At 42.6% G+C, this 14,248-nt stretch overlaps 1 protein-coding gene across 1 annotated transcript in view; it reads right to left on the reverse strand.

The window, feature by feature from the left end:
- Nucleotides 1-1,450: 1,450 nt before the first annotated feature.
- The window catches only part of itk (IL2-inducible T cell kinase), a 41,108-nt gene continuing 28,310 nt past the window's right edge, over nucleotides 1,451-14,248 (reverse strand). Inside the window, exons 6-17 of the mRNA XM_031898682.1 lie at nucleotides 13,699-13,844; nucleotides 12,261-12,326; nucleotides 11,126-11,180; nucleotides 10,740-10,819; nucleotides 10,302-10,435; nucleotides 9,640-9,714; nucleotides 4,071-4,242; nucleotides 3,497-3,713; nucleotides 3,334-3,398; nucleotides 2,816-2,934; nucleotides 2,165-2,322; nucleotides 1,451-1,862 (exon numbers count right to left, since the gene is read on the reverse strand). Coding sequence (XP_031754542.1) covers nucleotides 1,791-1,862; nucleotides 2,165-2,322; nucleotides 2,816-2,934; nucleotides 3,334-3,398; nucleotides 3,497-3,713; nucleotides 4,071-4,242; nucleotides 9,640-9,714; nucleotides 10,302-10,435; nucleotides 10,740-10,819; nucleotides 11,126-11,180; nucleotides 12,261-12,326; nucleotides 13,699-13,844 — 1,359 coding nt within the window. The 3' untranslated portion in view covers nucleotides 1,451-1,790. The remainder of the gene's footprint in view (nucleotides 1,863-2,164; nucleotides 2,323-2,815; nucleotides 2,935-3,333; nucleotides 3,399-3,496; nucleotides 3,714-4,070; nucleotides 4,243-9,639; nucleotides 9,715-10,301; nucleotides 10,436-10,739; nucleotides 10,820-11,125; nucleotides 11,181-12,260; nucleotides 12,327-13,698; nucleotides 13,845-14,248) is intronic.

The following is a 14,248-nucleotide window of genomic DNA, read 5'->3' on the forward strand; positions in this document are numbered from 1 at the left end:
TAAAAAGAGATGTCCATTATATAATCAGGCTTCTCATTGGTTAGGTTAATATACACGTTTAAAGAGAAATATTAAGTACTTAGCCCGAGCAACACTGGGATTAAAAAACCCTTAAAAACCTGGCATGCATGGATGTTTGTTTTATCCTGTACAGTCAGGGGATGTAATCTGTGTAAATCTATTTTGCAGAATGTTTCTTTTGAAAGCCATAATTAAGCCCAAACTGGCAATCTGTGGATTCTGGCAAAAGCCAGGAGGGGCTGCTGTAAGATGCCATAGACTGTCACTATTTAGTGGGCTGGGGCAGGGGTGGGCCAAGCTGACCGGGCACCCTAGGCAACCCAGTCGGCTCATTGGCTCATTGGCCCTCCATGTAATGACAAGCGGCGGGGCAATGAAAATAGAGCACAGACTAGGGGGCACATTTACTAAGACACGAATCTGAACCGAATTGGAAAAATTCCGATTTGAAAACGAACATTTTGCGACTTTTTCGTATTTTTTGTGATTTTTTCGGCGTCTTTACGACTTTTTCGTTACCAATACGATTTGCGCGAAAAAACGCGAGTTTTTCGTAGCCATTCCGAAAGTTGCGCAAAATCTGCCGATTTGTTCGTAGCGTTAAAACTTGAGCAAAAAGTTGCGCCTTTTTCGTAGCGTTAAAACTTAAAAGGTGCGACGTTTCGCGCAAGTTTTAACGCTACGAAAAAAGCGCAACTTTTTGCGCAAGTTTTAACGCTACGAAAAATTGCCAGATTTTGCGCAACTTTCGGAATGGCTATGAAAAACTCGCGTTTTTTCGCACAAATCGTATTAGTAACTAAAAACTCGCGACATTTTTCCGAAAAAATCGCAAAATAACGATCATTACGAAAAAAACGCAACTGGACGCATTCGGCCCGTTCGTGGCTTAGTAAATGTGCCCCTAGGGGTAGGCAGGAGAGGCTCCTGCCTGGTGCCCCCCAATCGTTCTGCCTCTTCTGCCTACCCCTAGTTCCGGCCCTGGGCTGGGGGGGTTGTTGGGGCCTCTGTATACTTGATATGCCAGGGCCTATTTTACCTCTCTGGCCAGGCCTGGCCATAATACATTTAGGGGCTGATTCACTAAAGGTCGATAACGATTATCGCATACTTTTTTGCATTAAAAAGCATGTGATAAATAAGTACCGATTCATCAACGTTATTTTGCTTGCGTTATCACTCATATTGCATGCGCTAAAAAGTGCATTATCGCAATGCGTTATTTTTATCGCATAGAAATAATACTGATGCATAATTCACAAACACATATGAATTGTAAAATGTGGCGATAATTACTGTGAAACTTAACGCCTCCCAGGAGTAGGCGTTATTGAACAAAATTGCAGCTGGTGATTGTCTGTGGTGACAAGATGGAGTTTGCAGTTGGATTTTTTCAAGTATGTGATTGTCCTAGAGTGATGCATGCGTAAAAATATTGCTTAAAATCGCTCATCGTCAGATTAATAACGCCAAGAACATTGCTTCTTAATTCAGACAAGTGTCCTTAAAGTGAATCGATTGTTTACTCTAAAAAAAATAAGAAGTGATAATATTTTTAACGCTTGCTATAAATAGCACTCGTTTTATCCACCTATAGTGAATCGGCCCCTTAGCATCTTATCATTAAGTATTGGGGTGACTGGCAGTTCTGCTCCCCAAGTACAGCATTCCCCAGAAATGGTGGTTTCTTTTTCTCATGTTATATTCCTGTGATGTTACACTGAGTCAGCTGACAATAGATATTCTCTATCTCCATCATGGCCGGCAGATCACATGTCACATTCTGCAATGTCCATGACCTCTTTCAGTAGTTGTTGGAATGTTGGACGTAAATCTGCTTTCTAGGATATTAAACAAAAAAGAGATTAAACATAGCATATTATAGAATGCTTGGTATATAAATAGCATTCAGCCTTACTCCCTCTGTGTCCCCCATGCTGTAAGCAATGATAATGTGCCAGGGGAAAGTCACTATAAGGTACCTGCTTGACAGCAATGCCACATATATCTAGGGATATATAATGGTAACCACTCCATGGGCCTAAATGGGATTTCTCAATTCCCCAATTTCCCTATTGGCAAAGTAACCATGATTTTAGGGGTATATCAGGTTATCTGTGTACATAGATTGATGCCCTCGTACCTCTTGCCAGCAGTTGTTCATCAGCTTGTACACTCTTTCAGAAGACATCTTTGGTTTGAAAAGCCTCAGTCCAGCTGAGATTTTTTCAACAGCTTCAGAGTTGGAAAGGTGTTCAAATGGGATCTTGCCTTCACTAAACACCTCCCACACCAACACTCCTAAAGAAAAGAGAAAAGAATGGTAATACAGGTATGGGATCCCTTATCCGGAAACCCGTTATCCAGAAAGCTCCGAATTACGGAAAGCCCGTCTCCCAAAGACTCCATTTTAATCAAATAATTCAGAATTTTAAAACTGATTTCCTTTTTCTCTGTTGTAAAAAAACAGTACCTTGTAATTGATCCCAATTAAGATATAATTAGTCCTTATTGGATGCAAAACAATCCTGTTGGGTTTAATTAATATTTTATTGATTTTTTAGTAGACTTAAGGTATGGAGATCCAAATTACAGAAAGACCCCTTATCCGGAATACCCTTGGTCCCGAGCATTCTGGATAATAGGTCCTATACCTGTATATGGTTAACTGAACCAGCACTGATCCACTAGAACAGAGGGTGGGACTAACCAGTGGCTGCCCCTATATCAGAATGTGAATAGAAGTCATCAGCCAGCCCTAATTTATTGAACAAAATTAATTTCTGCTACTTACCAAAGGACCACACATCGGATCTGCTGCTGTAAAGGCCAAAACGGAAAACTTCTGGAGCCGACCATTTAACAGGAAATTTGGTGCCAGAGGAGCTGGTGTACTGATCATCCAGAACAAACCTGCCAATACAAGTGATCGGAACCCTATTTATCTATATTCTCTACCCATGACATTGGTATTCCTTAATAGTCAGTGAGGCTGCTCCCCAAGGATGAAGCTAGGGGTTTAGCCTAAAGGCCAGTTAGGGTGAGAATTTGCAAGATTTGCCCTTTGCTTTGTTAGATACACCTGAAAGACAAGGGCAGTTTGGAGGTGATTATGTATTTGCTGTCCTAGATCTTGATACTATGACTGATAAATATTTTCCTATGAACTAAGGGGGGCCTTGGCCAAAGGTTGGCCATTCCAGTGGGGCTTGCATTAACACCGTTTGACAACTGCTGCTTACAGTAATCGATGGAGGAGTTTGACATTTTCTCTTTACAGTGGTTTCTGAACCTGAAATGAGTAACACTTACCTGGTCATCCCAAAATCTGAAACCTTGACTACCAATGATTCCCCCACCAGGCAGTTGCGTGCAGCCTATTGGGGAATACAAGATAATGGCGTTATTACCCAGACTATTACTGTTGCTGTGCTTTGCCTCCATCTATAAACAGCCCATGCGTTGTTCAACCTACCAAGTCCCTGTGAATAAAATTGGACCTTTCCAAGTACTGCATCCCCTCACATACATCCTGGCACATCCCCAAAGCTGTTTCCTTGGAGAGCGTCCCTCGATGACTGCGCAGGTAGTTAAACAGGCAGCCATATTTCATGTACTCAAACACTAGAAAAATGGGCACCTGTTGGGTGCAAACTCCCAGAAGCTGCACCAATTTAGGGTGAGAAAGTTTCCTGTAGATAAAAGAAAGAAAACATCTAGTGGGTATGCATCAACAGCAATCTTATAGGGCTACTGTACAAACACTGGCAACATTTGCCATAGCCTTGTAAATCATATCAATATCAACCAATTAGATTTCATTATTATAACTGAAGCTGATCAGTAAAAGCAAACTGCTTATTGGTTGCTATATGTGATGCAAAAGTGATTAAAGGGGTTGTTCACATTCACATTAACAGAACAATATTTGCCATATAAATAGTTAACAAAACATGTGCAGCTTCAGAAAAATTCACCTCTGGGGGGGGGCAGTGGGTTACAGGGCTCGGGCAAACTTTCTTATTTAATAAGGGAGCAGTCCTGCTTACATAAGGACCTGGGCTTCCTCCACAAAGTCCTCCTCAGACATCATCCCTTCCCGAATCATCTTTACTGCCACTTTGGTAGTGCCCTGCCATATTGCCAGCTGTACAACCCCAAACTGGCCACTGCCAATCTCTTCCTTGAGTGTCAGGTGTGTGGGGTCAATTTCCCACTTACCTATGGATCAGAGAACAAAAAAAGGCTTGGAATCCCGTCAACAGCATCATCAACTAAAACCGTGAATAAGCATTATTTTCAATACTGGGTTAGAAATGTGTTTATTCAAAGGGGAAGTACGTGTTTAGTGTATGAAATGTTTTTGTTTGCATTTAACATTTCCAGATATATGTGCCATACTGTTGGCATGTATCAGTATATACAACCTTTAGTACAATCTTCGTTTCGACTAATCTTCCCGCAATGCCATCCCGTCGTCTAGAATATAAATCGGCGGTGAAATGGCATACGCATTGGTGCGATGTCCCGCAGTCGCCCGAAGTTGTCTTCAGAGGAAACTTCGTCAACGAAGATTTATCGCGGGCCGACTAATCTCCCCGTGTACCACTGCCCTAAGGGCCATGGCAGACAGGGAGATTAGTCGCCCACAACAAATCTCCATTGTTGCGGGCGACTAATCTCCCCGATATGCCATCCCACCGGCTAGAATATCACGGGTGGGATGGCATATATGGCGCTGCGATTTCACAAAATCATGGAAGTTTCCTCTCAAGGCAACTTCCGCGATTTTGGGAAATCGCAGCGCCGCATATGCCATCCCACCGGTCTGCCACGGCCCTAAGGGTGAAGACACATGGAGCTACTAGTAGAAGCTACTTGTAGTGGCTACTAAAATAGACAATGATGATCATTTACTAATAACAGTATTGTCAATGGCAGGGTATTTTTTGGCATTTAGTAGCCGTGAAAAACTAGCTTCTACTAGTAGCTCTGAGTGTCTTCACACATTACTTGTCATGGCTACTAAAAAAGACAATGCAGATCATTTACTGATAATTGTCTCTATGTGTGTTTTAGCAGAGGCAATTCTCAGTATTGTCTATGGCAGGACATTTTCTGGAGTTTAGTAGCCTTGAAAAAGTAGCTGCTACTAGTAGCTCAGTGTGTCAGGAATTTCTAAATATGTTAAGATAAAGCCAAACTGATATGCCTATTTAACTGTGTGCAGCATATCACTTATCTTGCTACACAGAGGATAGCCTTCCACTATGATAGTTGGTACCTTTGGAGATGCAGTGTTCAGTAGAGTGGGCATTATGCCATTCTTTCATCTGGAAATAACTCCTGTTGACATTGTCTTATATGTCTGTTTGGGCTTTGGCACATGGGGAGATTAGTTGCCATCACCTGCCATCCCACCGGCAAAAATGTAAGTCGCCGGTGGGATGGCACACGCGGCGGCGTGATTTTGGGAAATCGCTGAAAAAGCCTCGTGAGGCAACTTCGGCGACTTGCCGAAATCACGCCGCCGCGTGTGCCATCCCACCGCCGACTTACATTTTTGCCGGTGGGATGGCAGGTGATGGCAACTCGGGGAGATTAGTCGCCCGCGAACAGGGAGTTTTGTCGCGGGCGACTAATCTCCCCGTGTGCCAGAGCCCTAAAACTGTGCTGAGTAAACATGGCCCAGGTCAGTTTGTTCTCCTTCAAATCTTTTAATCAGCTGGCTTCTGCATTATTATTTCAAGTGTCAGAACCAGCAGTGCAGACAGCCAGACAGATACTGCTTTACTTGCAATTTACAAACTTTAAAACCACTACAAATGTGTCAATAATATTCACTGGATTGGCGGTTCTAGGTGAGGCTGATCTCTCTAACAGCCGGGAGACCAGTTTCACTAGTAGTGGTGGGGAGGAGAGCAGAGCTAGGCCTAAACAGATGGTGGTTATAGGGGATTCGATCATTAGGAAAGTGGACAGGGTAATCTGTCAAGCGGATCGCTTCAACCGGACAGTTTGCTGTCTTCCTGGTGCCAGGGTTCGGCATGTGGTTGATCGGGTTGACACATTATTGGGAGGGGCTGGGCATGACCCGGCTGTCTTGGTACATATCGGTACTAACGACAAAATGAACGGTAGGTGGGGGACTTTAAAGAGTGAGTTCAGGGATCTAGGCTCTAAGATTAGGCAAAGGTCCTCCAATGTCATTTTTTCGGAAATTTTGCCGGTGCCACGTGCAAGTTTAGGGAGACAGCGGGAGCTTAGGGAGCTAAATGCGTGGCTAAAGTCTTGGTGTAGGAAGGAAGGGTTTGGGTTCCTAGAGCACTGGGCTGACTTTTCCTTGGGGTACAATCTATACAGCCCTGACGGATTGCACCTCAATGGAAGGGGGTCTGCTGTGCTAGGGGAGAGAATGGTTAAGAGGTTGGAGGAGTGTTTAAACTAGACAAGGGGGGGGGGTGGGTGAGCTAGAATTCCATGGGAAAATTAGTGTAGACGGGGTAGGGGGACTAGCAAAGGGTTGTGGGGGAGGAGTGAGGGGGGCATATAGTTTATCAGATAAGGAGCTTCCGTTACAAGGAAAGCAGTCTCATAATTGCCTTAGCTCTAATTCTCCCTTAGCTAATGTAAACATCAGAGGGAGATGTAATAATCTCCGCTGCATGCTGGCTAATGCGCGTAGCTTGTCGGGTAAATTAGGGGAGCTGCAAGCTATTGCATGTATTGAAAATTATGATTTAATAGGTATCACTGAGACCTGGTGGGATGATAAATGCGACTGGGCTGCGAATTTAAATGGTTATACACTTTTTAGGAGGGACAGAGAGATTAAAAAGGGTGGAGGGGTTTGTCTTTACGTAAAGTCAGACTTAAAGCCATGTAATAAAGACATTACCAATGAAAACGTCGAATCTCTTTGGGTAGAAATTTCTGTAGGGCTGAAGGTCACAAAGAAAATGATCATTGGTGTATGCTATAAACCACCCCGTATAGATGAAGGGGATGAGGCCCAACTATTGTTGCAAATGGAGGAGGCTTCAAAACTAGGTCAAGTTGTTGTTATGGGGGACTTTAATTATCCGGACATTGACTGGAGTAATGGGGTGGCTAAGTCAGAAAAAGCTAGTAGGTTTGTAAATATGCTAAATGACAACTTTTTATTTCAGGCAGTTCAAGAACCCACTAGGAATGACGCTATTTTGGACCTGGTAATATCTAATAATAATGAACTCATCTCTAACATTTGTGTGGGTGAGCATTTGGGGAACAGTGATCACAACATGGTCTCCTTTGAGATAATGCTGCAGAGACAGCGCTATAAGGGAGTAACTAAAACGCTCAATTTTAGACGTGCAGACTTTGCCAGTATAAGGGCATCTCTGCAATGTGTCAACTGGGAAAGGCTTTTCATGGGGTTAGACACAGAAGGAAAATGGAACATCTTTAAAACATTGCTTTGTAGGTATACACAACAGTATATCCCCCTTGTAAGCAAGGAGAGGCAGCGCAAAGCAAAACCTTTATGGCTGAATAAAAGTGTTAGGGTCGAGGTTGGTAAGAAAAAACGTGCTTTTAGGGCATTCAAGTTAGCTGGGACAGCAGAAACTTTCATCATGTACAAGGAAGCAAATAAAGCAGCAAAAAAGCTATCAAGCAAGCTAAAATAGAAATGGAAAGGGATATTTCAGCTAGGAGTAAAAAGAATCCTAAATTATTTTTTAATTATGTGAATAGTAAAAAAATGAAGCAAGAAGGGGTGGGAACTTTATTATCACGGGGGGGTAAGTTGGTTGATGAGAACGGGGAAAAAGCTGAAATTTTGAACTCTTATTTTTCATCTGTCTATACATCTGAGGAGCCAGATAATGAAGGCTTCCCTTGTAATATGCCCAGTTCTAGTAATTTAGCTACTGACGCGTGGGTCACTCGGGAGGAAATTCAAAAGAGACTTGAACATGTAAAGGTAAACAAAGGTCCAGGGCCGGATGGGATTCATCCCAGGGTATTAAATGAGCTGAGCGCTGTGATTGCCAAACCTCTTCACTTAATTTTTCAGGATTCATTGAGGTCTGGCATGGTGCCAAGAGACTGGCGGATTGCTAATGTGGTGCCGTTATTTAAAAAGGGATCCCGTTCTCAGCCTGAAAACTATAGGCCTGTTAGTCTGACATCAGTAGTAGGAAAACTTTTGGAAGGGGTAATAAGGGATAGGGTACTTGAATACATTGCAGTTCACAATACTATTAGTTTGTGCCAGCATGGTTTTATGCGTAACAGATCTTGCCAGACTAATTTAGTCGCCTTTTATGAGGAGGTGAGCAGGAACCTTGATGCTGGAATGGCAGTTGATGTCATCTACTTGGACTTTGCTAAAGCGTTTGATACAGTACCTCACAGAAGGTTAATGATCAAATTAAGGAATATTGGCCTAGAACATAATATTTGTAATTGGATAGAGAACTGGCTGAAGGATAGAGTACAAAGAGTGGTTGTAAATGGAACATTTTCTAATTGGACCAGTGTGGTTAGTGGAGTACCGCAGGGGTCAGTCCTTGGGCCTTTGCTTTTTAACTTGTTTATTAATGACCTGGAGGTGGGCATAGACAGTACTGTTTCTATTTTTGCTGATGACACTAAATTGTGCAAAACTATAAGTTCCATGCAGGATGCTGCCGCTTTGCAGAGCGATTTGACAAAATTAGATAACTGGGCAGCAAACTGGAAAATGAGGTTCAATGTTGATAAGTGTAAAGTTATGCACTTTGGTAGAAATAATATAAACGCAAACTATCTACTGAATGGGAGTGTGTTGGGGGTTTCCTTAATGGAGAAGGATCTAGGGGTTTTTGTTGATAACAAGTTGTCTAATGCCAGGCAGTGTCATTCTGTGGCTACTAAAGCAAATAAAGTGCTGTCTTGTATAAAAAAGGGCATTGACTCAAGGGATGAGAACATAATTTTGCCCCTTTATAGGTCCCTGGTAAGGCCTTACCTTGAGTATGCAGTGCAGTTTTGGGCTCCAGTCCTTAAGAAGGATATTAATGAGCTGGAGAAAGTGCAGAGATGTGCAACTAAACTGGTTAAGGGGATGGAAGGGTTAAACTATGAGGTTAGACTGTCGAGGTTGGGGTTGTTCTCTCTGGAAAAGAGGCGCTTGCGAGGGGACATGATTACTCTGTACAAGTACATTAGAGGGGATTATAGGCAGTTGGGGGATGTTCTTTTTTCCCATAAAAACAATCAACGCACCAGAGGTCACCCCTTTAGATTAGAGGAAAGGAGCTTCCATTTGAAGCAGCGTAGGTGGTTTTTCACGGTGAGGGCAGTGAGGTTATGGAATGCCCTTCCTAGTGATGTGGTAATGGCAGATTCTGTTAATGCCTTTAAGAGGGGCCTGGATGAGTTCTTGATCAATCAGAATATCCAAGGCTATTGTGATACTAATATCTACAGTTAGTACTAGTGGTTGTATATATAGTGTATGTATGTGAGTGTATAGATTGGTAGGTGTGGGTTAAGTGTGCTGGGTTTACTTGGATGGGTTGAACTTGATGGACACTGGTCTTTTTTCAACCCTATGTATGTAACTATGTAATAGATGGGAAGGGAACTCACCATAGCTGAGCCCAGCAGTTACAGGAGCAGTTTCCTTCCAGGAACACACAGGATAGCGAAGCCGGGTCACCAGGCCTGAAACAGTCAACAAGGAAATTAAAACGGATTCTCTATAGAGAGTAGATACAAATTTGTACTGAATAAAACAGTAGTACCTGGTACACTACAGTAGTGTTAACTGGTGAGGCAGTCAACTGCAGCAGTACACTAATGGCCCGGGAACTGCTGTGGCCTCTGCTTTATATATGTAAGTGAATAAAGCAACAAGTATATGAACTGCCCACTAGTTGTGTTTATTCTGTATGGTTTGTCAGAGCATGATGGGTGGGGTCCATAAAGAAGTAAGTTATATGGTGTGAGTGTGAGCTCATGTGCTCAGAATGATGGATTCAGAGGCCCCTATATTCTTATGGGTAATAGAGATTCAGATACAGAATGGATCTTTAAGAGTCAAGAAAAGATAAAGATAACTGGGTAAAAAGACAGAGGTAGATTGGTAAATGACAGACACACAGAGATGATAGATGGAGATAAAGATAGATCGATAGATGATAGATAGATGATAGAGAGATGATAGATAGATAGATAGATAGATAGATGATAGATAGATAGATGATTGATAGATAGATAGATGATAGATAGATAGAATTACATATCTGTACCTGCTCCGTTATGCTGGTGGTAGTTAATTAGCTCGGGGATGGAGTTGAAGACGTGCTTCTCAGCCAGGTAATATTTGGCTGGGGAGTCATTTGTGTGGCGGATATGGTAATGTTTCACTGCATGATTGTTCTCTCTGGATCCATATGAAAGCAAACAGGAATAGGGCAGATTAAATAAAGGTTATGACTGATGTGAATATAAATATCTGTGTAGAAAACACAGGTTTAAGGGGTGGGGATGCTATTCAGCCTTTGCTTTATGCCCATTATGTTGTTAAGTACTATGGTGGCTAAAGGAATCTGTAGCAGAAGCTGCCTTCATATGGGCTGGCCCTGAACCCCATTACATGGGAATGTTGGTATCTCTGATTTAACTGAACTAATGGGAGCTTTGTGGGGGGGGGGAGGATGTAGAAAGAAGTAAGGAGCTTCAATTACCCAAGAGCTTTGGTGAAGATGGATACAGTGTACAACCCCGGCTGCCTTGAGTCTCGAACCATAAAGGCTCCTTCTTTACCCTGTTAAGGAAAAACAGAGACAGAAACAGCACTGGGTGAGTGAAGTTATACTCATAATAAGCAGTACCCTGAACGGTCAGAGGGAAACAATATGGCAGCTCCCTTCTATAATATCAATATTCTGAAACAATATGGCAACAACTACCCTTACATATAAATACAAATATACAGAGAAAGAATGTTCTGGGCACATAATAAGCTATATCCTCATACTGTCCTGAGAGAAACAATATGGCAGTTTGTACACACACATATAAATACAGATATACAGAGAAACAGCATCTTTGCCCAATTTGAAATACTTACTTGGTCTGTCAGTAACTTTACTGCTAAGTTCCTGCTAACATTTTTGTTATACCATCTGAAAAAAAAAAAAAAAGGAAAATCATTTCTATACTCTTCTATCTGCTCATCACACAACTTTCTGGTTGCTATGCTAAATGGGACTTTAGCAACCAGATAGCTGCTGAAATCCTGATCTGCTCAACAAAAAGTTAAAAATAAAAAAAAAATAAAAACAACCAATTACAAGTTACAAATCAAAATATCACTGTTTACACAATCCGAAAGTGATTTTGTGGGTGAACTACCTCTTTGAAAAATGTGGCTCTGTGATATGTACTGCATGCTGAATGAATGGAATTAAAAATACAATAATATACTAATAGAGGGGCTATGATGTAATGTAGCTAACCATAGCAAATATTTGTTATCTTATAGTTAACTGATCAAATATATTGCTGATTGGATGCTAGTGGTAACTACGCTGCTCAGCATTGGCCCAGGTAGTGCTTGCTATCCTCACCATACACAGCGTCACTGGAGGGTATGATTTCAGGTCAGATTCTATATAAATAAATAATGATAATGGGCACCTGGCAGGTAGAAGTACTGTAAGCAGTGTAGCAGGATTTGGGAATATAAGAAGAGCAAAGAGTTCTAGAATAGAAGGTAGGCTCTCGCAGACCACATGTACATTTAACAGGTGAATGCTCTGGTTTTGACAGGAAGTTCCTATCTTAACCCTACAGGAGAGTGTAAATTACTCTCTTGCAGTATCATTGGCTGCCCCTGCCCACTGTCCATAGCCTCTATGAAGATAAGAGAGAGCATATGATTGGTAGGCTGTAGGGCAGCATGGAGTGGCTGAGCTCTTCCTACAGATGTTAGACTACATCTTGGCTCTCAGGGAGTGGTGGGAGTTATAGTTTAAGGACATCTGGGGGACATTCCCTGATGCAGAGGGCCTACAATACTTCATCCAATGATCAAGCAACTAGTTCCACAGGCCAGTAATCAATGCTTTAGCACAGAAAGGAAGTGTAGGACAGGGCCCCGTATCTAATCTCTAGTACCAATGCTGGTTGGCTGGCTGACAAAGAAGAACTTTGTGCATTGCCACAAGGGACTTAATTCAACAGGAACCATTTCAGTCACTTACTTATAAGCCAATAAGCTGTCCTCTGTCTTCTTGGCAAGGTAGCTGCTGGGTACATGTCCGACGTGCCTGCAAAAATCACATAAAATGGCATTTGTACAGGGTAAAAGTAACACTATCACCAATATAAAAAAGAGCAAAAGACAAAATCTATGCACCGCAGGGATGCACCGAATCCAGCATTCGGCTCGGGATTCGGTACATCCCTAATTCAAATACTGAGCTGGTCAGAATCAATGAGTAACCTTCTAAAGTTCCTCTGATGTTATGCTTTATGGCAGGGTGCAGACACTGAACGAGAACAACAATCTATGCAACAATCTATTTGATCTAATCTATCTGCCATCATAAATCAATACTTTAGCACAGTGCTGTCCAACTGTTGCCTCCCCCCCCCCCATCCTTGTGTGGCCCCCCATCTCTCTTGCTGTGACTGATTATCTTTGTGTAAATTTTAAAAGGTATTAGTACAAAGACTTACTGTTAAGCGATCAGTTACTTGCGTAGGCATGATAGGTTTCCCTTTCTCCTTACATATTCTGCCTACCCTGCTCTACCCTCCCTGATTGCCATACTCTGCCTGCCCTGTTCTACCCTACATGTGTGAACTATATTCTGCCTGCCCTGCTCTACTCTGCTTTTGTGTGCCATATTCTGCCTCCCTTTCTCTAAGTCTACCCTGCCTGTGACTGCCATACTTTGCCTGCCCTATGTGTGCCATACTTTGCCTGCCCTATGCTGCCTGAGTGTGGCATACTCTGGCTGCCCTTGCAGCCTGTGTGCCACACTCTGCCTGCCCTATATTCCCTGTGTACCATACTTTGCCTTCCCTATGCCTACCTGTGTGTGCCATACTATGTCTGCCCAATGCTGCCTGTGTGTGCCATACTCTGCCTGCCCTATGCTGCCTGTGTGTGCCACACTCTGCCTGCCCTATGCCTACCTGTGTGTGCCATACTCTGCCTGCCCCATGCTGCCTGTGTGTGCCATACTCTGCCTGCCCTACACTGCCTGTGGAAGATTAACCAAGCGGGGGTTTGTTGTGGGAGTTTGTTAGCATTTGGAAATGTGCTGTTGGTTGCTGTGCTATCCAAAAGGGTGGAGGAGGCATATGGATTTAAGGGTATGTCTTAATATTATATAATAAACTTCACATGCAGTATGAGTAATGGGTGTGTGCTACCACAATTAAAGTGGGTATGGTTTTAACAATGGTTTTAGCTGCTCTTAGTAGCTTATTGTACTGTGTAATTGGCCAAACCAATGGCCTGTCAAGGATCAGCCAAATATCTATTGTGCCGTTTAAAAAATTCCACTGGGTAAAGTCTGCCTGGTCGGTCCTGTTCATGTGTCCGATCTCATCAACTTGAAATGTAAATGTGTGACAAACTGGAACTGGTGATTTCACCAGTAGTACAATAATACTGGGGCACTAACCCACCCATTTTTATCCAGAACTTTCCACCAATGAGGTTCTGATGTGTCCAGTGGCAGATATTCTTCCCCTCTACAAAGCGTCAGCTCCTGGCTGCTTTGTGCCTTGTAATCATACAGTGCCACCTCCCAGCCTTGGTTCGCCTGGAAGACCTGGAGAGAGAAAAGCACAAGAACCAGGCTCATCATGGAAATGAAACAGGCGAAAAATCAATAGAACTGTGTGGCTCATTTATAATTGCAAAGTGCTAGAAGCAATAACACCCTTACATCACTACGTTATATTGCCCACAATGAAGTGTTTTCCCATAAATTCCAGCACAACAGCATACACCTCAACTTGCCCAGAATTCACCAACATATTAACTTGTTATCAGTGAAATGTTTTCTTCATTTTGTTTCCTTTTACATGGGGATTGGCTTATAACACAATGGAGACAAAAACATGAATATGGCCTATTTATGCTTTCATTCACTTTATGGTTTCTGAATGAATGTCTCTGTTCTGCCTAGTTTGGAAGTGAGAAAAGGAACAAGCCATTCCAAAGCCACATTTA

This window comes from Xenopus tropicalis, chromosome 3 (genome assembly GCF_000004195.4).
Source record: "Xenopus tropicalis strain Nigerian chromosome 3, UCB_Xtro_10.0, whole genome shotgun sequence".
NCBI lineage: Eukaryota > Metazoa > Chordata > Amphibia > Anura > Pipidae > Xenopus > Xenopus tropicalis.